The 25,667-nt window shown below is 42.9% G+C and overlaps 1 protein-coding gene across 4 annotated transcripts in view; it reads right to left on the bottom strand.

The window, feature by feature from the left end:
• The window catches only part of Pcsk5 (proprotein convertase subtilisin/kexin type 5), a 417,375-nt gene that overhangs the window by 152,381 nt on the left and 239,327 nt on the right, over positions 1 to 25,667 (bottom strand). For all 4 annotated transcript variants that reach the window (XM_048429814.3, XM_087908042.1, XM_048429815.3 and 1 more), the window contains exons 11-12: positions 10,937 to 11,054; positions 9,839 to 10,027 (exon numbers count right to left, since the gene is read on the bottom strand). In XM_048429814.3, coding sequence (XP_048285771.3) covers positions 9,839 to 10,027; positions 10,937 to 11,054 — 307 coding nt within the window. The remainder of the gene's footprint in view (positions 1 to 9,838; positions 10,028 to 10,936; positions 11,055 to 25,667) is intronic.

Below are 25,667 nucleotides of genomic sequence, written 5' to 3'. Positions count from 1 at the left end.
GTTAAGACTCTGTCCACAAGACTGATAGCGAAGTGCTGAGTGTGCAGAGCAACCAGAGTCTCTCATACCGGGGGTGGGAATGACAAATGACACCCAACTCTGGAAAGCAGCGTTAGAGTCCTAATGAAGTTCAAAGAGCACGCTACACAAATGAGCCCAGCCATTTCTTTCCTAGACATCAATCCAACTGAACTGAAAACGTAAGCATAGAAAGAACTCCACATGGTGCTCGTAACTGTCAAAACCTGTAAAGGGGACCAAGGTTAGGTTTCTAGCATCCTAAGCCAGTAACTCCAGTTCCAGGGTATCTGATGTCCTTATTTGGCCTCTAAAGACACCTGTCTTCACGTGGGACACATAAACTCACACATATGGGCATACACAAATGTACACATAAATTTAAAAAGTTATCTAATAGTCATGTAAATTTCAACGACCACCGACTGGTAGATTTATTTATTCATTTGTGTCTGTATATTTGCACTACATTTGTGTGTTTGTGTGTTGTGAAGCCAGAAGTTGGTACTAGCTTCCATCACTCTCTGCCTGTTCCTTTTGAGGAAGGGTACCCTCCTGAGTCAGGGTTTGAATTTTTCTCAGTTAGGCCCAGGGATCTTTCTGTCTCTCCCTACCTTGGAGCTGGGGTACAGGCATTGCTGGAATAACTGGCTTGATACATGGGTGCTGGGATCCTCATTCTAGTCCTCATGACTGGAGTGCACATGCTTTGAGCTTCTGATCCCTCTTTAAAGCCCCCATAAACTCGTCAATAAGCAAAGTATGACATGCTCATATGAATAAACACCATTTGACACACAAAAAGCCAGATGCAAAGACTATGTACTATATGACTCAAGCCATACAAGTCCTAGAAAGGGCAAGAACTATAAGAAACAGTCGTTGGGTAACTGGGAGAAGACAATGCAGGATGCAGGGGAGGATGCTTGCAAGTGAGAGGTTTCAGAAGCAGTGGTGTGCAGTCATGCAGCAGTAAAAATTTGTCAAAACTCACAGAATCTTTCTTGTAAAAGTTAAAATTTTTATACTTAGAAGGCCAAGGCAGGCAGATCGCCATGAGTTCGAGGCCAGTGAGCTCCAGGAGTCTTAGTGAGACCCTGCCTCAAAAATAAATAAGCTAACCAACCAACAACAACAAAAAAGCAGTTTCTGTTTATTAATTTCATTTGATCTAGAGTTTCATCTGGAATCCCAGTTGGGATCCTTCTCCTCTGGAGCTTCTAATTTGTATAAGTTTTATCTGAAATAGTTCTTCTATTTGAGATAATTAGAGAGATGTTTCCTATGGTGTCATGTGGAGGATACAAAACACGCAGAGCAATAAATTTAATGGACTCTTTACCAAGAATCAAGAGATATTAAGAGCTAATGTATAAGCGAACACATCAAAAATAGGCATGTCAGGCCAGGCGGTGGTGGCGCGTGCCTTTAATCCCAGCATTTGGAGAGAGAAGCAGGTGGATCTCTGAGTTCAAGGCCAGCTTGGTCTACAGAATGAGTTCCAGGACAGCCAGGGCTGCACAGAGAAAAAAAATAGACATGTCATTTATACATTCAGATAACAAAGAAGTGAACTACAAATGTCCAAAAGTTGACAAAGATTTTGAGAAGATGGAACACATGCTGGAAATTAAAAAAAAATGGGGTATGAACATATTTTTCTTTTCGTACTTCAAAATTATGTGTACCAAGAATACACCGAGCGTCACTGAGGCAAAAGGGAAGGGACATATCTCTAGCACTGTCTCAGGTTACAGGTCAGTACTGCCATTTGAGTAAACAGGTAGCCATGAGGCCTTCTATGCAGCTCTTCCCTGCGAGAAAATGTGTATTTACAGAAAACCAGAGAGAACTGCTCCCATCTCCTTAAAGACTATTGTTAGAAACCCGATTTAGGAAAAGAAACATTGTCAATATGTTTGGGATTCCCTCCAAAGTGGTAGCTGTTTTCTAAAGCTACAGGGCTCACAGGCATGCATTTGGATTGTGTGGGTAGGTAAGTGGCTGACTTAGCAATATTTTCTAGCAAGTCAAGGGGCAGTAAAATCACCACCCACGTGCTCCTGTGCCTTCGCCAGAGAGAAAGGGGCAATCAGATGGCGCTTTTCAGCTGCCCCATGGTCAATAAGTAATTTCAGAAAGCCGGAAGAAAACCAAAGCCAAAGGAGCCTCTTCTGGAGGAAAGCTTAGCTTTTGGGAGTATGCAAATACTCGTTGTTACTGGTGCAGTGAATGGCTGGCAATAAACCCAGTCGGCCCATGAAGCCCTCTCATCCTGTCCTGTCAGAGTAGCTATATGTTACCTGGTTCAGCTCTCTGAACAGAGTTGATAGCCCCAAACAGGACCCACATGGCATCCTGTGCCTTAAGTCTTTACTGGTATCTTCTAAACAGGAGGACATCCCCTCAGTAATTGCCCCTCGCTAGAACAAGGAGGATAAAGTGAACGGAGATTCCACAATCTACTGAACAAAAAGGTTCATCTCACGAGTTTATGGCTTAAAACTAGACATCACCATAACCTCTCGGGTCATTACGTAATTGGCTTACACTCTTTTTGTTTTGTCTTGTTTTGGTTTGGTTTTTCAAGACAGGGTTTCTTGGTGTAACAATCCTAGCTGTCTCGGAACTAGCTCTTGTAGACCAGGCTGGCCTCGGACTCACAGAGATTCGCCTGCCTCTGCTTCCCGAGTGCTGAGATTAAAGGAGTGTGCCACCACCACCCAACATTTTACACTCTTAAAAGGGGGATGTTTGTAAGTTATCAAAAGGGACCAACTTGAAAGCAGGGACCAGGAGCTGTCTCAGATGCTATCAGGGAGTACTGAGAGGAAATTTTGTTAGAACGACTCCTTTCTTCTGTGTTACAGCCCTAAGCTTGAACTCTAATCTTTGGAGCTTACTCTGCCATTTGAGGGCACCATAGGCAAGTTGTCGCAGACTATCCCTCCAAGAAAGAACTTGAAAGCAATACTCAAAGAGTTTAGACAGGACCTCTGGCTCACAGCCTCAGATCAAAACTTGCAAAGGAGATTTGAGGCCACTGACTCGCTTCCAAAACCTCAGTCAACTTTTAATTGTTCAGGGGTCAGTTCCTGGCTGGCTGGATTGGCAGGCCCTGTGTTCCTTCCTTGTGATCCTTCCTTGAAATCAGTCCCTTGCTGCTGATCATTTTCGGATCCCATTTGGAACAAAGAATTAATGCCAAGTAGAGATACTTGTAATATCACATTCAGACAACTCTTCAAAGTTGAGATATGTGTTTGCTTTGTCTGTGCACAGATGGTCAGGCATTTTCCGGGCCTCTCCACTTTACAGATTTGCGATGTTCATTAATTTCATGTGAATCTAAAAGTCAAGGAATGAAAATGCAGCCAGACGCACGCTGACATTCTGCCGAGAGCTGGTGGGGAACGAGACAGACAAAGATTTCTGCGTCAGCTAACTGGGCATGCACATCAGTCTTACCTTGGCCTTCCTAAGCAGCAGTAGGTTAAACAGGACATATTCTGATTTTGATTCAACATTTGGGTAACTTTTGTCTTTTCGCATTAGCATTGTAATTAAAACTGCATTTCTTTCTTTTTTTAGCAGGAAAAGTGAATGCAGCTTGTAGATTAGCTTGGCATTGCAGGGAGTGGATTTTGTCTATAAAATATTAGCTGCAAAACCCTGCCTGCTAAAGAGATTCTAATCGAGGGTTTTTTTTCCTGGCCACCCCAGAGGTCTAATGTCCACTTTGCATACCTGTGCTGCGCCACCAGCAGACACAGATGACACTCCAACATGATCAGCGTGGATAAGATGGTAACAGAGCCGGTGTGCTAGAAGCCAGAGCCGATTATCACCATGTCCAGACCCGCTTCTGCTATGGCACAGCGAAGTCAGCTCTGTCACGATTCACTTCCTAATTGTGGCCTCAGTGAAACGAGAGGTGCAACTGGCACAAAGGACACCCACTTATTAAGATGGTGCCCCAGCCTATGCTGGTGAGTGGTTTTCAAACTAATTACTTTGGAGGAAGCCCGCTAGAAGAGCCTGCCATTATGTGTAGCACATCAGGAAATAACTCATATAATTAGCAGGAGATTTTTCCCCCCCCTTCCATTTAAGAGTCTAGTCAATATATCACAGCTACAACAAGCTTCCAAGAAGGTGTGACAGCTAATAACAAGGCATTTCATGGGTACTGGAAACCATGTGCTGTAATTATTTCTAAGACTGAAAATGGCCCTAATTTCAGAATCACCATCTACTATTCAAACAGTATTTATCACTACAGCTCACCATCAGCCTGCGTTCTAGGAAGGGCTTTCTCTCCTCTTTTACTTTACAAGGGCTTGGTCACAGTTTGGGGCAGAGGCTTATTGACAGCTCCAAGTTCTCACCGCGCTCAAGTATATCAGATTGTTTATGATACTGGGTATTTAAAACATGCTATTTGCTTCCTTCTTTTTCTTACTGGAAATGTTTAAGAAATATTGTGGGGAGCCGGAGAGCTGGTTCAGTAGTTAAGAGCACTTACTGCTCTCCCAAAGGACCTGAGTTAGGGGCCAGCACCCATGTTAGGTAGCTTATAATCACTTGTAACTCCAGCTCCAGGGGATCTAACACCTCTGACTTCTATGGGCACCTTACACACACACACACACACGCACACACACACACACCCACACACACACACACACACACACTTAAAAATAGTTAAAATAAAGTCTTTTAATGGTATCAGAGCTAGAGAGGTTTCAAATATCTAAACGGAAATATTCCCCTTAAATGTCAAGTTCCAACAAGCATACTATGAAGTCCTTCGTTAGCACCTAAACACATCCCCTTTTGTGGGTATCTGGGGTATGTGGAGTGCCTCCTCTTGCAGAAGACTGACTTCATTATAGAGTACATGGTTCTTATTCAGGAGTCTGTTTTGCATTGTAAATGCCTTTGCAAATTACTTGCTCAGCATCAGGATGATACCACATTTAAACTATTTTGAAACACAAAACCAAGAAAATCTGGGTGATCTTTTAAACTGGGGTTGAGGGGTGGTCTATTGGTAGGCGGATCTAATCTCAACTAGCTTATTAGAAATAGGGCTTCTTAGACCTCACCCTAAAACCACAGAATCAGAACCTGTGAGCAGGCTCCAGGCATCTGTGTCGGATAAGGCCCTGGCTGGGTGTCTGGAGAAGCACTGTCTGAGTAGGGTACCACTTGTTAAAAGTTTCCATGCTAGGCCTCATGCGCTGTACCTCATCTTATTCAACACTTCCACTGAGCTTGGGAGGCAGAGAGTAATGCATCTATTTCATGAGGAAACTTACTTCTCTAGATTCAAACACAGACATCAGTGGGATCAAGGGAAAGCCAGCTCTGTATAAACTTAAAGTCTTGCTCTGAGTGAAGGCAACAGGATCATTGCCAAGAGCAGTGTTTTTACTGCGGGCCACAAATGCATTTATACGCCGTGATGTCTACCACTGTCAACAGTTTCCCAATGAACATTTAGGGAGGACAGTGACAGAAATGTTCAAGGTATAATTACTACATCTTATACACAATTATTGGGTTTTGCAGGCGGCAAAATGTAACATCTCTCTCCTTGAGACTATAATTAGAAGCAGAGATACGTTTCCATAATCAAATTTAGGAAGGGAGGCGAAGTTTCAGCTTTCATTTTGAGGCCAAAAACTAGAACAAAGAGTCAGCAAATTAAGCTAAATCTAAAATGCAGTTTGATGGGAGGGGAGATCTGAAGAGGAGCTGTCCATAAACATAACAAGTCTAGTTGATGGAAGAATTTGGTGAGACAAGATTCTGTTCGGAAACTCTGTACACAATATTGTACACAATATTTGAAAGTGCTCTGTAGCTCAAATAATAAAAACCCAGAGACAGTTATTGGGGTTCAACCTGAAGATCAGAAAAGCAAAGCAGCCAGCCACTGACTCTTACCTCTACCTCATACCAAAAATGAGTGAGATTCTGTCTCCACAAATCCAGAAAACTCCACACACCACACCCACACTCCACATTCCACTGAGTTCCTGTCTCTTCCCCATTTTTATTCCTCTCTCCACCCAGCCATATCACTCCTGTCTCCACCTCCCTCATGCTGGGATTAAAGGCATGGGATCTCAAATGCTGGGATCACCTTTGTGTGAGCTCTGTTTCTCTTTTAGACAGAGTCAAACTTGTGTAGCCCAGGGTGGCCTTGAACTAACAGAAATCTGTCTGCCTCTGTCTCTCAAACTTTGGGATTAAAGGTGTAAGCCATCTCTCTCTGCCTGTATGGCTGACTAGTATGGCTACTTTGCCCTCTGATCTTCAGGCATGCTTTATTTATTAAAACACAAATAATATACCACTATAGCACTCTCATCTAAGAGTTTTCAAAGGGTCCCAGAACTACCAGCTTCCCTTCAACCCTCCAGTCTGATCTCTAGATTCTCTTTGGAGTAAGCCATGTGCTCTGAAGTCACAGTTTGGCTTTTGAGTTGGCAGGGGATAGTGGCCAAGAGGCAGGTATGGCAGGAGAAGAAGAGGTTAAAACATGGCCATTTGTCCACCCCAGGACAGTTCTGCTGACCCATAGCTCCAATCTACTAAATCACCAGTGCTGGCTTGCCAGAGGAGCCCACTTGCTGAGCTAATGGGGCACAAAGCTCAGACTGGCCTGAGTTCTGCGCGCTGCTGAATGCCTTCCAGCACTCAGCACTTGCAGCTGCTTGGGTGAACCATTCTCCCAACAGCTGTTCACCACAGGAGCTGCCCATCAGTGGAGACAGGGAGGCACTGAGGGGCTCCAGACAGCCCACACTGATGTAACTGTACAGCGAGGGATTTGTGGACACCAGACTGTCCAGGAACCACAGTGGTCAACAGCTAAGTGACTGGGAAGAAATTCCTCAGTGACTCGTCAAGGCCCCTGAGAGCTTGCGGGGAGGCTCACTGGACTATGACCTGCAGAGAGCCCCTTGGGTCTAAGCAGCTAGCAGCACTTTGGCTTCTGTAGTGGGCTGGGAGGAGAGACTGCTTCAAAATCCTTGCGAGAAGCTGAGTACCGTGGCTCATGCCTTTATCCAAGCACTCCGGAGGCACAGGCTGGTGGATCTGTGGGTTCAAGGCTTGCCTTGTTCTATATAAACACTTTCAGGCCAGCCGGGGCTACACAGTGAGAGCCTATCTCAAAAACAAACAAACAAACAAACAAAACAAGCAAAGCAAAACAAAACAAAACAAAAAACCAAAGTCCAAAAGATCATGGAGAGTTTTCCACAGCGGCAGGCAGGTTAGTAAGCAGGCAGGGTGAACACAGATGAGATGGAAACCTCTGCCACCAGAGGCTATAGTGACCTCTAAAGGCCTGGCTAGAGAAACTTTGCTTTAAAATCGTAATTCCTACTTTTTAACTGTAATCTTTGCTTACATTTTGCTTCTCTATTTTAATTAATTAGTTAATTAATTAATTAATTTTTGAGACAAATCCTTGGTGTGGGAGAATTGTCTGTATTCTGTCAATCATGTTTTATATAAATGCTGATTAGCCACACAGGAAGTATAAGTGGGTCAACCAGACAGGAAGTAGAGGTGGGGCAATGAGAACAGGAGCATTCTGGGAAGAAGGAAGCTATTCTCGGAGTCCATCCCAGATCATCAAAGAAGCAACATGTGACCTGCTCTGCTGAGAAAGGTACCGAGCCATGTGGCTAGCATAGATAAGAACAATGGGTTAATATAAGCTACAAGAGCTAATAAGTAGCCTGAGTTAATGGGCCAATCAGTTTTATAACTTATGGAGATCTCTGTGTGATTTTCTTTGGGGCTTGATGGCTGTGGGGTACCAGGCAGGACATAAACCCCAACAAGCAGGCCCCTTCATGATACAAGTCCTTGCTATGCAGTCAAGGCTGGCTTTGAACTCACAATTCTCTGTTCTCAGCCTCGCTAGAGTTGGTGTTAAAGGCAGGTACCACCACACTCTGCTGGCGTGGCCATGATTCCCTCTTCTTAGGAATAATAGTGGGCACATAGATGCCTTCCAAATCCTGACAGAGTCACCTCTTCCTTGAGGCAGAGAATTGTCTTGGAGACCAACATGAAGGACACCAGAGGCACAGCGGGGCTTTTCTCCACTCCCCTGTACCCCTTTCTGTGCCTGTCTCCCAGCCCCACACTCAGTCCTTGGCATTCTATGCTGGGGCTCTGCTCTGAATTCAGGCCAAGCGGATAGGTCAGGTCGCAGGTCTCCCAGCCAAAAGTCAGAAACTAAGAGACAGTGAGTGATTTCCTGTAATAAAACGGAGTTCTTGGACTGTGCCAGGCAGAGAGAAGGGCAGAAGAAACCATCTTTCTTTAGCTGCCTAGGTAGGAGGGATATTCCCAGGGAGAAGTACAAGCATGGCAGAAGTGCCATGGGTGGCTTTGGGGTCAGGTGCGCTATTTCACATTTAAAGGGCCAGCTACTCTGAAAAGTTTAGGTGGAGCTGGAGATGATTGGATTTCATCCCAACTTTTCTGTTTCTCATCGCCTCCAGCTCTCTCCAGACTGCTCCTGCCTTCTGATGGCACATGTCCTCAGGACTCAGAACGAGGTAACACAGAGAGCAACTCCTTACAATGATGCTTCAGGTCATGACACTGCCACAAACCTGAACAGGGAAGGCTGAGGCGAACCTTCTGAGTGCAGGTCAGGGATGCAAGTTCAAGAGTAGTCTTGCACTCAGCCCAGCAGATGTGGAGGAACACATGTGTGCCCTGAAGCCAGTGACCCTGCAGGCCACCAGCTGCCTGTGATGGCATCCATAGCCCATCAGCTGGTGGGTTTCCTCGGGGGAAGTCATTTTGTGGGATGTCAATAATAGATGGCCAAGTGCAGTAGGAACCAGGAGAGTGGGCTGGTTTTCCCAGCTAGCAGCAACAGCAGAAGGGCTGGTTTTCTGCAAGGCAAGGAGGAACTCAGGACCTAAGAGGTATGCGTAGGTGAAGCCCCTTTGAGTTTCCCAGTGTTCACTAGGATACTCTTTCAAGTTAAACTCAGATGAATAATGACATAGAAAAGAGAGAAAGGAAAAAAAAAAAACAAACAAGCAAGTGAGGCCTGCCCTGGCTTTGGTAACAACAGCTGTGGAGGCCTCCATTAATCACACACTGTTTGCTGGGCTGAAGCAGGTAGGGCAATTAGCTTGTAGGCAGCAGCTGCGGCCCTTTGTCCACAGCAGGGGGAGGGCACAGAGGGAGTGCCTCAGGGTCTGGTGCAGTGGAATCCTCACATCTCTTCCACACACATACTGGTTCTGGCAAAGCTTTATTTCATTGTTAAAGTATTAAGGCCCCCTCCCCTGGGGAAAGGTCCCCATGACCAGAAGGAAGGTGGGTTTTATGAGAAGAACACAGGACGTCCAAGTACAGAAATGGAGCGTATTTGAAGATCTGAGAGTCCGCGCTCCCATTTACTCTCATGTGCAAATGTTCCTGCTGCTTTCCCCTTCCCTGTCTTACAGTGAATGAGGCTAATTTGTGTAAAATGTCCTGCGACACGTAATAGGGCTGCGTCTCAGTGCTCTGCAATTCCTTCCTAGAACAAAAGAACAAACAGCCTTCGCCTCTTCTGCAGCACCCTTTCAGCACCCAACTATAGAATGCCACCCTTTCCTGCCTATGGACGCTGGGGAGCTTCCCACCCTACTGAGAGAGAATGGCATCCAAGAGGGCCACTCAGTGGTTCCCAAATGAGAACACAGAGTAATGATATCTGTCTACCTCGAAGAACAGCAAGTATAGCTGCAGTCACCACCCTGGGAAGCAGAGGGCCTGAATGTACCTGTTGGCCAAAAGCTGGGATCTGGTTCCTGAGGGTGAGGTCAGGTAGATGGCCAGGTCTCCCCTCCGAGGGTGTGTGATGGTGATGCGTACAACCACGTGCTCCAGGTAATTGACATGATGGTTGGGATTATCCGAGCAGCCCGAGGCTTTGTAGATGGAGCGCACCGCACTGTTGGGGCGAATGGTCCTGGCAGGAGAGAGAGGCAGGGCATGAACAAAACACATGGCAGAAATAAGGTGAGCGGGATTGGAGGCTTGAAATGAGAGTACAACACAGGCAGCAGTTGCTCACTGGATATTAAGGGACAACACTGCCAGGCACCCAAATGACTGGGCCACTTAAAGGGAAAGATGCAAGTGGGAACCAAAGGTCTTTTGTCTGTAATATGTGCTGGGTACATAAGTACTGATTAACCTTCCCCTCCCCTTCATTTTGGCTTTCTCACTCTGTGCCATGGAAGAGGTAAATGAGGAAAAACTTAAAACCAGACCAAACCAAACCAAACCAAACCAAACCAAACCAAACCATAACTCTGTCCCATTTTCAGTGCTTACTAGCACGGTTCCACAGGATTACAAGGCTGTATGTTCATCACAAACCAGAAATAGAGTTCACAAAGTTTTCCTTCAGGGGCTTCTGAGGAGAAAGGCAAGAACTCTAGAAAGGCCCCTAAGATGAACGTTGTTCTTTGGATCAAGCACCTGGCAGTGACTTCACATAGCGCCCGGTACTGCAAAGGCACTGAGTGCGTGCAGCTCACACTGAAGAACGAGCCCCACCACTCTGAGGGATGAGCAATAGCAGTTGCTATCTATTTTACAAGACTCTCCAGAGAACTACGTAGCATGTGGGTGAGTTTGAGAAACATAGACCTGAAGAATTCTTGCTCTATCAATCAAGGACATTGACAAGCAGGAAATGTAGGAAAGCCCACCAATACAGGGCTTCCACTGGAAGGATGGTTGGGTGGAACATCCTATCTCAATTTCATAACTACACTAGAAACTGCAGAAGCTTCTGGCTTCCATGTTCAATAGCACTTGCACTGGCCTCGTTCTGGGCATTGTCAGGCTGCTGGCAGGCAGCAAGCATTACTTGATTTGCCGGTCCGTGCTTTCCACACACACGTGCTGCTGAGGAACAGTTGTCCACTTCTCTGCCTCCATCACCATGGCTTCTGCATCCATCAGTCCAAATCCATAGAGATGGCTCACTGTGGAAGGCAAGAGGCAGGTCAGCTTCACTGTGGCCAGACCACCCGCTACCCACACTGGCTCACTGTGCAATCAACAGACACCCAGACATCACCTGGGGCTATCCTGACTATCTTTCCAACAAGACTTGAAAAGCAAACCAAATAATCACAACATAATCGTTCATCGATTCTGCAATATTACTAGCAATACAGCGGTCATTTATGACGTGTTCCTGTATGGTAGACCCTAGTCTACACTTTATATTTAGTCCTCTCAACAATCTGAAGATGCTTGTGTGATGACGGCCATCACTCGTGGATGACAAAACCGGGGCACAGGGAGACCAGTGAGTCAGGGTTGAGCTGCATTCCAACCCATATCATTTTGATGCAAGATCCTACTGATAACCATTTGTATTAAAAATGATGACATTATTGATTTTATGAGATAAAATTACTAATAGCTTTAAAGGAAAGTGGTAATGTACACAATTTCTCAGTGTAAGTAGAGTTCACATGTGAGAAATAGCAATTTTCTGACATATCTAGTAATTAGGTTAAATACCCCCAAAGGCACGAACTATTATCTTTCTTTTAGCATATAAAAATGCACTCAATTATGTGCATAAAATATTTGGAAGCTTCTAGACTTTTATACCAGTTTCTTGTCTTCAAATCCTCCATTAGTTTTCAATTAAACTATGAGCTGATCTAGACCTGCATTTGATGTAGTTATCTTCAAAAAAATCAGTTAAATACAGAGTTATTTTACTGACAGTGCATCAAAGCCTACATATTCAGTTCCTTCTAAAAATATTCTGAGATCCGCGCTGAACACTCAAAATATTATTATATCTTATTATATTATATATATAAGATTTTTGTTATTGTATCTTACATGTAAGATATAAGATATATTATATCCACATTTATATCTTTATAGTCAACACAGAGTTAAAGTTATAACTGATTTGCTTAAACATATTTTAAATTATTGCATTAACTATTTTATGCAAAAATCTCATAGCTGCCCATCCATGTCTATGGGTTGTTTAATATTCATATTTCTCTAGGATGCCAGGCTGTGGAAATGTGAAAACAACCTCCTCACTGATCCTTTGCTCCAGGGAAAGTTCTCTGTTCCAGTGTCTGGGGACATCTTGGACCCTCAGCCTTACTGATTTTTCCCATATAAATCCCTTGTTCTAACTGTCCTAATTCCTCTTTTGAATGAAACCCTGTCTACTCTGAGCTCCCAAACACCTAGCTTGTCCATATACTACCTAAAGTATTATCAGATCAGTAAAACATCAATAGATTTACTGAAATCCAACCAATGCTGTCTATCAGTCTTCTTTGTAGTCCTATAAATTGTGAGCCCATCTGCTCTTCTGCTCATCACTCTGTCCCTCCTCCATCCCTCGACCCCTCCATCCCTCGACCCCTCCGTCCCTCCTCCATTCCCTGGGGCCTCTGTGTGACAGACACTGCACAAGGCACTGCTTAAAAGCTGTGTCACCAACTGAACTGATAATTAACTCATCAGTCATGTGTCCTTGTACTCCAGCTTCATTATAAAATGTTTGATGGAGGAAGTGGTTTGATACTCCTTTACAGGGTTCATGGGAACTTTGGAAATTAGAGCACATGAAAAAGAAAAATTGTACAAGGACACAGTGACAGTTTGGCTCATGCTGTTTGATAATTGTATAATATTTAATAAGCAAAAGAAAATATTTTTCCCATAATTTTCTTGCTTAAGGAAATTATGATGGATCCTGCCATGGTTCATTGAGTAGGATTATATATCCCAGGTGAGAGAACCTATACATTATTTTGTTACCAGGTGCTGGGCTAGATAGGCCATACTGAAAATATACAAATAAATTTACTTTTCTATGGCAAGGATGCATATAGGAAATTCTAATATATATAGATTTGCAACCTTTATTATTTATGGCTTTTTCTTAAAATGTTTTTCTTAATTAAAAAGTAAGTTCATGGGCAAAAAAGACAAGATCTCCTGAGTAAATTGGGAGCGTGGAGGGCAGGGGGAAGGTGGAAGGGGAGAAGGGAGGAAGGAAGGAGAGTGGGGAAAATGTGTAGCATATTCCTATCCAAACAATTAAAATGAGAAAAAAAAGGCAGCGTGATTGCAAAAAAAAGTTAAGTTTATTGCAAAATATCTTAAGTATACTGGGGAAAACTTATAGGTAAACGAAGTCATCAGTAACCTCAATAAAACTGGTCTATGGATAATTCTGATATTTAGTTTCAGTTACACAACGTTATTAAAATCAGAAAGAGGAATATTGAACATAAGAGAAATACCAAGTGGGAACGCATATGAAGGATGAGGGCAGGAGGGTGGAGAAGGGGAAGTAAAAGAGCTAACAGGAGAACTTAAAATTCTAGAATTCTAGTCCTCAGTCAGGGACTACAGTTTACACTAACCTATAATGTGTTTTATAACGGGGAGGGCATCCAGGCTCTCCAAACAAAAGGGTGATAAGAAGACAGAAGAATCTAAATTAGCCTGATTTGATTCATACTCATATTCACAAATTAAAATGCTACATTATTCCCGTAAATATGGACAATTATTACTGGAGGCTCATCAAGAAGATTTTTCTTTTGAAAGGACTCTAAAAGAAGGTCAAAGAAATGAAGTGACAGAAGCCTTTAGTGAATTCTCCCTTCTGTAACCATCGCCCACAAGCCCAATATCATTTTATTATACATATTCAACAGTGTTTCCCCCTAAGTTTAGTTTAGTATTCCCCAATCTGCTGGTTTTAAACTAGCACAACTTATCATTTCACTTCAGTTTAGTAATAAGGTTGAAGACTTGATTGGTGTGTTGAGGGTCTGAAGGGGGAGAATGCTGGGGAGAACAAAGGCTCTGGACGGTCACTTCAGCCCCTGAAGCATCTCTAAACAGGAGTGCTGGAGCCTAGATCAGCTCCATTGACTTTGTTCCTGCGTATCCATCCCCCCCCCCACCTCATAAACACACCAGCAAACATCCGTTACGCCAGAGCTTAACAAAAAAGGTCACCAAACACCACTACCACTTCACGCCTGTCAGCAGTCTTCTGGGTTAAGTAGGAAAGCACCTAAGGTCACTGTGAAGGCTAAACATGGGTTTCCTACTCCAATTCCACTCAGCCTTCTAGGGCCACCGTTGATTCATGAAACACTCAAACCCAACGTAAAGCAAGGAGACTGGGGAGCCACAGTTTAACAGAAGAAAACATTGGACTGGAGTTCATAAACAAGAAAACTTGGATAGACAAAATTGTTGAGTTAGTAATGGAGATTTTTAATATTTGGAAATACTCAGAATTGTGCATCTGTCTATAGAAGTGGTACACAGCTGAAGAAAAAAATGTGATGTCAGTTATTCTATCTGTTAATTTTTCTTCTTGGCAATGCATCAACTCCATGTAGCCCGATAGGCCATTATCTGTTTTGCTGGTGAATACTGGTGAGGGAATAATTAGACAGAGAATGCATCAGACAGATAAACTGTTTCAAAATGTGGTGTCAGGAGGGGAAGGTAATAACACTGAGTAGCTTGGAAGCAACAATGATTTTTTTAAAAATATAATGTAAAAATTTCATACTCAAAATCACTTCACATACAAAAATACTGATTTTGTTTTTCTACCATTGTGAGTCCGTTTGCCTGCCTATCCCGCTGATGCGCCTCAGAACTGCAGGGTGCAGTCTCCAGCTGGATACAGGGTGTCTGGTTTACGTAAACACTTACGGGATGGAGGAGCAGAACAGGATAAAGTCATTTATTCACCAGAGGCCTGGTGTCTTTATTACAAAACTGTGATAGGAATGAAGAAGTTTGGTTCTTCTCCTCTAACTTCTTTGAAGTTATCAATAACTTTCGAAATTTACTTAAGCAATGTACACAGTTTATGAATTGACCGTGGTGGCATTGTGCACACAACTGGCTGTGACAGGGCTATTCTATCATTCACGGACACTTATTTAGCATATATATCATGCCAAACTGGACAAAACGTAAGCCTGAAAGTAATTTCACCAGATCAAGGTGCGATATACAAAACTGTTGTAATCAGGGTTGTTATTAACATGGATACAATTAGCGATCTCAACAAAACTTCCATGCCGAAGAGTGGGGCTAGCAAACATCCACTTCCAACACAGCAATAGTTAATATTCAAAACATAATTCTAAAGGTACTGAGGGAATAAGGCACGTGCAGAAAAGTCCTTGACAATCTTGAAGCAAAGCTGCCTAAGTAGATACCCGAAAACAAAAGCATTTCTTGGGAGAGCCAGGAAGGGTCAGCTCCACTCCAGCATGTGGGGGAGACAGGGGCTGAACAGCTCGCACCACTTGCATGCAGCCCTTGGGACTGCGTGCCCAGTTATGTCTCTGTATGTGGGAGGCAGCAATGGAGACCTCATAAGAAGGCTTCTCGCAAGCAGCTCCTCACAAGAAGTGGCGTTGTCCTGTTCTGGAAGCATAATGAGTTTTAATTCAAAGTAATCTAAAGGCTTAGTGGCTTCGCACGGTCAAATGGACGAGAGAAGTCAGGAAGATTGATAATTCTCTCTGGCAGGTGTATTTCCATTTTCTGACGGGACCAGAAGTGCTGAGAGAAGCGAATCACTGAGCGCGCAAGTAAGCGATTGTGTGAGCTGAAAGCAGATTCTGCTAATTTCAGCAACGGCTTTAGACAGTGGGCGACACAAGCAGACCTCAAAGAAAGTTAGGCAGTTCAGCAGGGAGGAAAAGGAAATGATGTTTCTGAGCACAAGAGGCACAATATTATTTTATGCAAGCAGTTTTTTGGTAAGTTTTTGAGCTTTCTGAAGCGACTGAGGGCCTTTCTGCTACCAGCTGTCAGATGTGCAAAATGCTTGATGGTATCCAGTGTAAACACACCCACAAACATACACATACACACATACACACATACAAACACATGTGCACACACACACACGCATGCACACACATACAGCAAACATCCAACACACAAGCATTCCTTATGAGCTTGGAAGAAATCTGATCATTTACTTGTGAATGACGGGGAGTGCAAATAGAGTGAAATTTTAGTGTTGAAATCTAACACGGAGGTCCAGCAGAGAGCTTGCAGAGAAGCCAGAGAGGACTCTCTCCAGACAGGGCTCCGAAGAGACTAAGAGTCCACGTTTGTCTACGTTTCATTCATTCCTTCATTTTTCATTTACTTCTGAGACAGCATTTCTCTGTTTAGCCCTGGCTGTCCTGACACTTGCTCTGTAGATCAGAGTGGCCTCAAACTCAGAGATCTGAACTGCTTCTGCCTTCCAAATGCTAGGATTCAAGGCAAGCACTACCATGCTGGCTTCTATCTTGACTTTGAAAATCAAAAGTTCTGTGTCCTGAGGAATGTATCACCATTCCTGCACCGACCATGAGCTGTCATGGAAGGGTGATGCAGAGCTGTCTCTGACCAGGCATCATTTAGCAACCTGAAGCAAGACTGTGCTTGCTGTGTGGAACATCATCACTGATGTTTAGAACAGGGCTGACAAATGGGCTCAAGTATCTGACTGTCGATTTCAGTGTTGATTGATTGGTGTACTTAACCAATACAAAATAAATGTCCTTAACCCCCAAATCCCAAATATGAACTTTAGCTCCAAAATCTGAACTTTGTAGAAGAGACACTGGGTTTGTGGGAAATTCCAAATTTGATTTCATGCAACAGTCAAAATGTAGGGGCACTATGATGCTGTGTATGATTACATTTGTCATGTGTAAGGTTTCCAGAAAGCATAAACTAACTTCCTGTTTACACTTGGTCCTTCTCCCCATGATACTGCATTATGTATATGCAAATATTCCCCAATCCAAACACTTCTAGTCTCAAGGGCAAGGTGCACTGAGTCTGCATAAGCTCATAACTGACCCAATTAGTTATCACACCACTCAGAAGGGCTGTGGAAATCTACTGTCTATTTGACATTACCTTGAACAGGGAGAGCACAAAAGACACAGAAAATGATTTGTGTTCTCAGTCAACCATGAGGTGAGGCAACAATGATAAGACATAAGGAAAAGCAATTGAAGATTCAAAATATATAATTACTGCAACTATAAAAGTATTTCAAAAGAGTAAGGAATCATTCAAGGAGACAATGGTTGTAAAGGAAGTAGTAAGCTCTCTACTGATGCTGCTAAGATGTGCAGACATGAGGTCTACTAAGTATAAACCGCTTGTGCTTAGATAGACGTGTAGGCTTTAAATAGATGCAGGTGCCAGGACTGCACCTCCCGATTAAGTAATCAATGAGGTAGACATGAAGTTCTTTGGCACAGTAATGAAACCAGAACCACCAGAATCGGAGGCTTGGAAAAGAGTGGTCAGCAGAGATGGGGTGAATGGAAGTACCACAGGGAACAATGGGGAGGACCCCACCATGGGAGAAATGAAGGTCCCCTAAGAATGTCGGATGCCATCTACCATCAACCAATTTACCTGTAGGATAGTCACAGAGGGGAGGAGGAGGATTGCAACTAAAAGGGGCTAGGGCACTGTCTTAGGCTACCAGGTCCCACGTACATAATGTCAGTCTTTAATTACTGCTACTTTCAAGCAAAAAATAAACAGTGGAATATGAAAATATCATATGTAAGTTTTGAGAGTAGCAAAAAGGTGACCTATGTTCTTCCTGGTCCTGATGTTGGAGTGCCACAGTAGAGCATCTGTCCCAGATTTCCTTGTCTCCTCTCCTTCTCTGACTCCCCTCAAGGTCTCTAGCAAAGATTCCATGTGAAAGTCTCAAGAGCTTCTTAGGGAAGTAGAAGCACAGTTTTAAAACCTTCTTGTGCTCCATGGTACAAAGTGAAGGCTCCATGAGGAGGAGGGCAGGACAACAGAGCAGCCGGCACCTGCGCTCTGCTGCAGGGTTTGTGTTTGTTTCCCCCTTGTTCTTCATAGAATCTCAGGCTCTAGTAACAACTCCAACCGGAACTAAACATGCCAGCCGTCACTAGTGCTACTGACAGCTTGCATGTGGAAGGTTTCCAAACACTTGGCTGTCTGTTGGGGCTGCCCTTCAAAGTTCCCCTTGGGTTCAGCTTGCTCAGCAGCTGTATGGAGTCTCATCATTATAGAGATGAATAGTGGGAGTTTAGAAAACATTCTGGCCTGTCTTCTACCCATTATGCACACGAGTGTACACCCATAAGTTTATTATAGACACATATATAGAAATATACATTTATTGTTTGTTTAACTTGCAGAATTCTTCAAATGTAAAGGATGAAAAGTCAAATTATTATTATTTTTTCTGCTTAGTTCTCATTCATTTGTTCCCAACATGGTTGTGATTAGCAAATGATTTCTCTAAGGTGCTGAAATAATTTAAGCAGAGGTAGGGAAACTATTTCGCTAGCTTGAAGAGACTCAGAACAGCATAGAACATATCTGGATGATAGTTTTGCTTATTTGTAGGAAAATGAGATTGTCTCTAGACAATGATGAGAACAAGATTAAAAATGTACTCCAAGGGCCTGTGATCCAAGGCTAAAGGAAAGTTTTGCTGAGCCTGTCTGGCTCCCAGACTTATGTCTTGCTGCTGTGAGAGCTGAGTGGCATTTCCCTCGGTAGCAAAAGTGCTGAGATTTGGTTATCCCATCCACTCCTAGGCCCTCTGGCTCACTCCCTGGAAGAATTCACTCCCCACAGCTGGGACTGTCATCTCACTAGGAGGAAAGCTAGCTCACCTCCTATGCTGGACTTCTCAGGAACATTCCTTTCCCTCAACAGGTTTTCAGGTTTAAGGTTACTCCTTGTAATAGAGTTGGAAACAAAACGAAGTCCAGTTGGGAAATAAAACCAAAGCAGTGGAGTAGAAACAAAAGGAAGAAGAACAGGGGGCTCGGGATGGGAGGGAGAGCCAGGAAGAACGGGAGTGGGAGTTCTCGGGGACTCTCGGGATTGTCTGTGGTTGAAGGAGGTAGAGAGAAGTAAATGACAGAAGCTATCTTTGCTTCATACAAAGCAAGGAGACGGGCAGTCTCGCAAGAGCAGTAGCCTGAGGAAGACAGGAGACGATGGTTAGCAGGACACCATGCCTATGCAGAGAGCAGGGAACGGACATGGGCCTGTAGGGAGTCAGAGTGAAGAGGCAGTTTGTTCAGAATACTGGAACACTCTAGTTGTGTAAGAAAGGACAACTATGGCAGCCGTGCAACTGCAGCACTTCTCTTTCAAGAAGAGGAAGGTGACATTTGTAACAGAGCACCAGGGTCCGGCTGGCAGAGCCCGAGTGAGACTGTAAGCTGACAGACAACCGACAAGGATGAGGTGTTTGGAGTAAGTTCCATATCAAACTGTAGGAGAACACACACTTTGAGAGGACACACACACACACACACACACACGTTAGTGCCCAGGCACCCCAGATTCGTGTTTCTGAAAGGTTCTCTAGTGCTGCTTAGATGGTGGTACAGAGGGCCACTTCTTTGGGGTTAGCCTGGTTAAATAGGCTTTGCCACCTCAGAATATGAGCATGATTCCCCAGGGCCCCTTCTCTAGTGCCCAAATTGCAAGACATTAGAGTGGGCAACACAGAATACAGTGCCAGTATCTTTGGGTGTGATGATTCTTCTCTACAAAACCACTGTAAGGTTTTATGAATTAGTGTGTGTGTGTGTGTGTGTGTGTGTGTGTGTGAGTGCGCGCGCGTGTGTTATTTCACCCACTTCAAGCCTAGATGATTCCTTCTTTAGATGCACATTACTTATGGTGGCAATCCTACAAGTTATCAGGATAGAGTCAGAGTTTGCCTGAGTTGAGGTCAAACAAACAAAACCATCATGGCAATGTACGAAAGTGACTCAGGAACTGGACTGAGTTATCACACTGCCTTGAAAGTTGAAAAATTTTATGCATCAAATATGCTTCTTAAAAATATTGCACCCAGGGCTGGAGAGGCGGTTCAAACATTTAAGATCACTGACTGCTCTTGCAGAGGACATTGGTTCAGTCTCCAGCACCCACGTGGTAACTTCCAACTGTCAGTAACTCCAGTGCCAGAGTATTTGATGCCCTCTTTTGGCCTCTGAGGGCAGCAGGCATCCACATGGTGAACAGACATACAAAGAGGAAAAACACCCATATAGAGATGAACTTGTAAACGAGAGGGAAAAATTAAAACATATGTATTTTATTGTGTGCCAACTAATAAAATCTTAACAATCCTATTAACAGGATATGTTGTTCATATTTTGCAGAAGAAACCAATTTTCATGGATATTAAAAGAACATGTGTAAAGGCGTGGGCCATACAGTTAAGTCTTTAGAACTTCTTCTACATATACTGATTATTTTGCTTATGAACACACAATAATTTTTCCAGCTTAGTTATTCAGATAATTGAGTGAACTGCATAGAAACTGCTCTTTTCTTCAAAATGAGTTAAAATATCACGCACAGAAAAAGAAATAGGCGAGGCTTGGAAAGTAGTCTAACATCTGGCCCACCATGCTTTCCCCAATTCTTGCTGAGAAATGACCTTCTTCAGTCACTTCTACAAGGGATTTCCCCCGCATTTGAAGAGGTTCATCTGGAAAAGAGACTTTATTTTATAATCATACTTGGGACAGGTTTTCTTTTTTTCATTAGGTCTAAGCAGGCATGCACAGATGCGAGATGGACACTGAGAGCTAAGAAGCAATTTCCCACTTGTGAACCGCCAGGATATTCCTCCCTTTGGCTCTTTCGAGGATAACGGGAAATTCAAGGCATAGCATCTCTTGTGGTGTAACCCTATAAAATGCAGTCTGTTGTAGCCATTACAGGGTTGTGTGATGGAAGTTTAATGGCTTTGAAATGCCATGGGCTAGCAAGATGTGAACACGTGTAAAGAGACTGAATTAAGATCGGGAGGGAAGCAGAAGTCTGGAACTATTTATTTCACAGCAGATGAATCCACATGGATTCTGCAGTGTGATTGCCTGGCATGCTACTCCATCCTGCCAGCTAGCTGGAGTAGCCTTAGGAAGTCAGGCATAGAACTGGCAGAAGACTAATCTTCAGGATATCTTTGCGACTTGGGATCTGGTCTGTGTTAAGGACATATGCACCAATAGCAATCCCTCTAATGCCAAAAAAGACCAGCTAGGGAATCATTTTGAAAAGAGAGTCTGTTAGGGCTCCTCTCCCTCTTGGTCATCTTCTGAACCCTGAACCAGTAAGAGTATCCAGACACCTGTCATAGTGTGGACACAGCAAGTTTCAGCTCTTAACCCTGATGGGCCACATGTAAGTGGTGCATGCAGCATGTGCCAGGGACATGGATCCCAGAGCAGAGGCACACAGGGACTTCAACCATAACATTTTCCTTAACTCGTCTTCCTTCCACACTTAGAGCTCTATCTGTGTTCGAATCCCTTTCTGTAGAAAAGATGATGGGAAGGGAAGATAGGCTCAAGACAGGTTAATGACATCACTAAAAGCCTCCAACAGATCCCTTTATCTCCTGCTGTCTTCTTGGCGCTGCTCAGGGTGCTGTTTCTGAGGACTCTCTACCTAAATAGGAATGTGGTTCTACTGGACCCCAAATGAAATAATTAGTATTTACGTTAATCAAGGGTTGATCTCATTTTGGCAGTATAAAAGGGTCAATGTATACAAAATAGGGGGAGAAGAGTAATAAATTGGAGATTTTTTTTTCTTCAAATTGTGTCGAGAACGAGTGTTAGAAGCAGTGATGAGCTAGCTCTTGGTTAGCAACAGTGGATTGATTATTGATGAGTAGGTTCTGAGAAAGTCAGGACAGAAGCAAAGGGAAGGCTAGGATGAGTGACATCACAGAGTGACATTATGAATACATAAATATTTCTCACTCTAATGGCTTGGGGAGGGGACTGCAGGCCAGGTTTCAGGTCCTACTCGATAACTCAGCCTGACTTCCTTTTGCATGTACACAGCCTGCTTGACCAACGGGGAAGCCCTATCAAACATTCATGGACATTTGTGATATTTAGTTATGTCCTGCAATGTCAAGTGATATCTGCCTGGAACACAGTGAGTACTTTAGGCTTCTAGGGTACGTATTAGAGTGTGGGACAAACTTGGACACGAAGCCTGGGGCCTGTAGGTAACTCCATTTGTAAGGACAAAATGGAAACAAATGACTTCTAGACAAAACTTCTATATTAAGAAACTATAATATATAATATATATTATATACATAATATATATTATATATATAATATAGAAGTTTCTAGACAAAACTTCTATATTAAGAAAGCAGGTACACTGCAGCCTCTGAGGGTGTCAAAACATATGTGCATTCGTACACACACACACACACACACACACACGTATGCACACCCACACGTGCACACACACAGAGTAGAATCCAGCGTCATTATAAATTCTAAATTTCTTATTAGTATATCTGCCTAACAATTTTATGCCAAATCAAGATGAGAACTGAAATGACCTATTTTCTTAAATATTTGCAAAAATCACACGATGAACCCAAAGGCTACAGCTGTATGTTAAGAAATTCAGACAGCAGAAGTAAGTGACTTCTGAAGGCTATGCTTCAGAACAGCGAGAACTAAAAAGATGTTGGCCCAAGGAAATCTGTGAAGCTGTCTCAAAGCCCATTTTCTGGCCTGCCATTCTTATAAAAGCAATCTTTTTACCATGTCCTTTACTGTGGGCTTAATAAAAATCCATTTCAAAAAATATCCTTTAAGACAATAACAACCAAGCCTGGCAGAGATTGTTATGTATCCCAAATATGTAACTGTCTTCATCTTGAAGGACGTTAACAGAGGACACAGTTTGTTTTTTCCAAATGTCAGAAGTCTTGAGGTCAACAGTACATAACCACTTTCTAAGATAATGGAAAACAGTCACTTCCAGGGAACTTGCCCATTTGCTACGTACATGTCATTGTGTAGGACGTTTCATAGAACCAATGAACTCATACCAGTAACTCGGGAAATAAAAATGACATCAGATTAGTATCTTGAATCAGCTTGCTTGGAAGTCATTGCTATTACCCAACTCATTTTCTTGAGTCACTCTGGTGGCTCACAAATGTACTTCAAATCAATAGAGAAGTCTCCACTTTATGATTATAGTAGCTTTGCTCTCAGATTTCTTGAAATTGTTTTCCTTATCATATCACACCTGCCTTTTCATCACGCTCTGGGCCCTTTTTCTTCCTCCGCCTGAACTGCAGCTTTCCCAAGGCTGCTTCTCCCATTACAGTGCTGAGGAAACACAGACAGCAGGAAGCACGTGTGTGATCTAACAAGTCAAGACGCCATTTATGACAAGTTTTGGTTTTTAGAATTTTTACGACCTTAAAGCTCTCAGAATCTCCTTCCCTGTCATCATATTTATTTACGCTTCTGATTCATGGGGTTGAATGAACTCATCAGCACCATTAGTTTTTTTTTTCTCTTAAGCACTTTGGAGTCTGTTTACCACGTCTCAATATCCAAGAAATCGCATGCAAAGCACAAAGCACGAACAAGGAGGCTAATCATCTATCTAGAATCATCAACCCAAAGTCATTGAAAATATAAAATGAAAACAAGATCTCAGATGGGAGAAAACAGCAGAAAACAATGAGAAGATCAGGACACAGGAATTCTGTAGCTATAAAGTAGTGGGGATGGGGCTGGCAGGATAGCTCAGTGGGTAACAAGGATTTCCTCCACGCCTGACCACCTGACTTCAATCCCCACTTGACTTCATCCCTGGAATCTACATGGTGGAAAGAACAGACTTCCTCAAGCTGTCCTCTGACATTTACACATGTGCTGTAGGAGGTTCATGTCCATGTGCATGTGTGCTTGCACACACACACATCCAATAAAAGAGGACGGAGGCTAATATGGGGACAATCAGATACAGATCACTCACTCTTCTAAGAACGTTGATCCATGTACATCACTTTCTACAAGCCCAGTTTTTAACTCCAAAGACATGAGCAGACTATCAACTGAATATGTTGTATTAGATAATGAACAACACGAAGATGGTAAGTAATTTCACTTAAGTAATAGCCTATGAGGAAAGAACTGTACCAAATTCTCCTCTGTCTTTCTTTTTAAAGACAGAGTTCCATTATATAGTCCAGTGCTAAATTCTTTAAACCCTACCACTTTTCTTACTTTTCCCTTTGCTTGTTTCATTGTATCGATAGACAAGTCTTGCACATGTTTTTTGCTTCACCTGAAATGGCCTACAGCTGTTGGTCATTTGGTTCCACCCCTGCCTCCCGTTCAGGGGTTCAGTTAAAATAAGAGGTTGGTTAATAATAAAAAAAAATGTCTACAAAGACTTGTCCATAGTAGTCATGTCAGTTTTTCTCATAATGAGTCCAAAAGCAAAGTCATCCATGGAAAAGTGAAGGAGAATAGAAATTGATGGCATTCACAAAGATACAATTTAGTCATTCAAAGAATTGGCCTCATGGCATAGTTAATGGAATAAAGGTATCTGAAAATGTTAGAGATAGGGAGGAAGCTACACTCAACTAAGTCACACTCAACTAATCTTATTGATATAGAATCTTCAAGACCATGTCACCTCCACTGACAGAGGGCAGGCAGATCAATGGCTGTATAGTGTGGTTGCAGTACAGAGAAAAATGAAGGTGGACAAGAAGTTTTAGTGCAACAGTAGCTGTCTAGATCTTGCTGGGGTGATGGTGTTATCTCTGTCAAAACACATCAGCAGGACATGTAAAATGGAAACTTCACTACATGTAAGTTTATCTCAGTAAAGTGGGGAAGGATGTATGAAGATGACCACATATTACAGGTTGTCTGCCTGAGTGGTATATGCTTTGAAACCACCATGAATAATGAGTTTCTTGTTTCAGATAAATAGGAAACCTCAAATAAGGAGTGCTGAACTTCAAAACAGTCTCTCAATGGCATGTGTGAATGTGTTCTGATAGAACTGGATTCAGAATCAGGGCTTCAAGGAATCCATTTCAGTATTTTCTAGCCCTCATGCATTTTAGACCAGAGCAGGATTCCACTGATAACGACTTTCAAATCTTGGGGATCAGAACCTGATGACTTTTATTCTAGCCTGAGATATCAACCGCCACAACAAAATATCGTGATCTACTGCTCTTAAGGAGAGTCAAACACCTAGGCTGAAAGAAGAGTTGAAAATGACCAGGGACATCAATTCATCCTCTCTTGAAGTAGTAATTTAGTTTCTTTGGGGAATTACACGAAGATGTAATTCTCTGAAGTGTAGGAGCTTTTGCACATTGCCAAACCAAGTTTTCTGCTTACGAATTTATATGGCATATTAATAGCTAAAGAGTCAGAAAGTTTTTTAAATTTCTTTTCAGATTCTTATCACTTCTTATTTATATAGGTGCAATTAATTAGAACTTGTGAGATTTAACAAACTGAATTCAAAGTGACATTTAAACATTACAATATGAAAATTAAGTAGAATTGTGTTATTATTGATATAGGATTAGGGGATTAAAAAGTTTAAAGACACAATAGTTATTAGAAATTGCATAGTTTTCTAGCCTGTTTGAGGTCAGTTATCTAATTTCGACTCCCAAAATTCTCATTGACAGTGTATTTATGTGT

This window comes from Myodes glareolus, chromosome 7 (assembly GCF_982192425.1).
Source record: "Myodes glareolus chromosome 7, mMyoGla1.1, whole genome shotgun sequence".
NCBI classification, from domain to species: domain Eukaryota; kingdom Metazoa; phylum Chordata; class Mammalia; order Rodentia; family Cricetidae; genus Myodes; species Myodes glareolus.
This window is presented reverse-complemented; position numbering and strand designations above follow the sequence as displayed.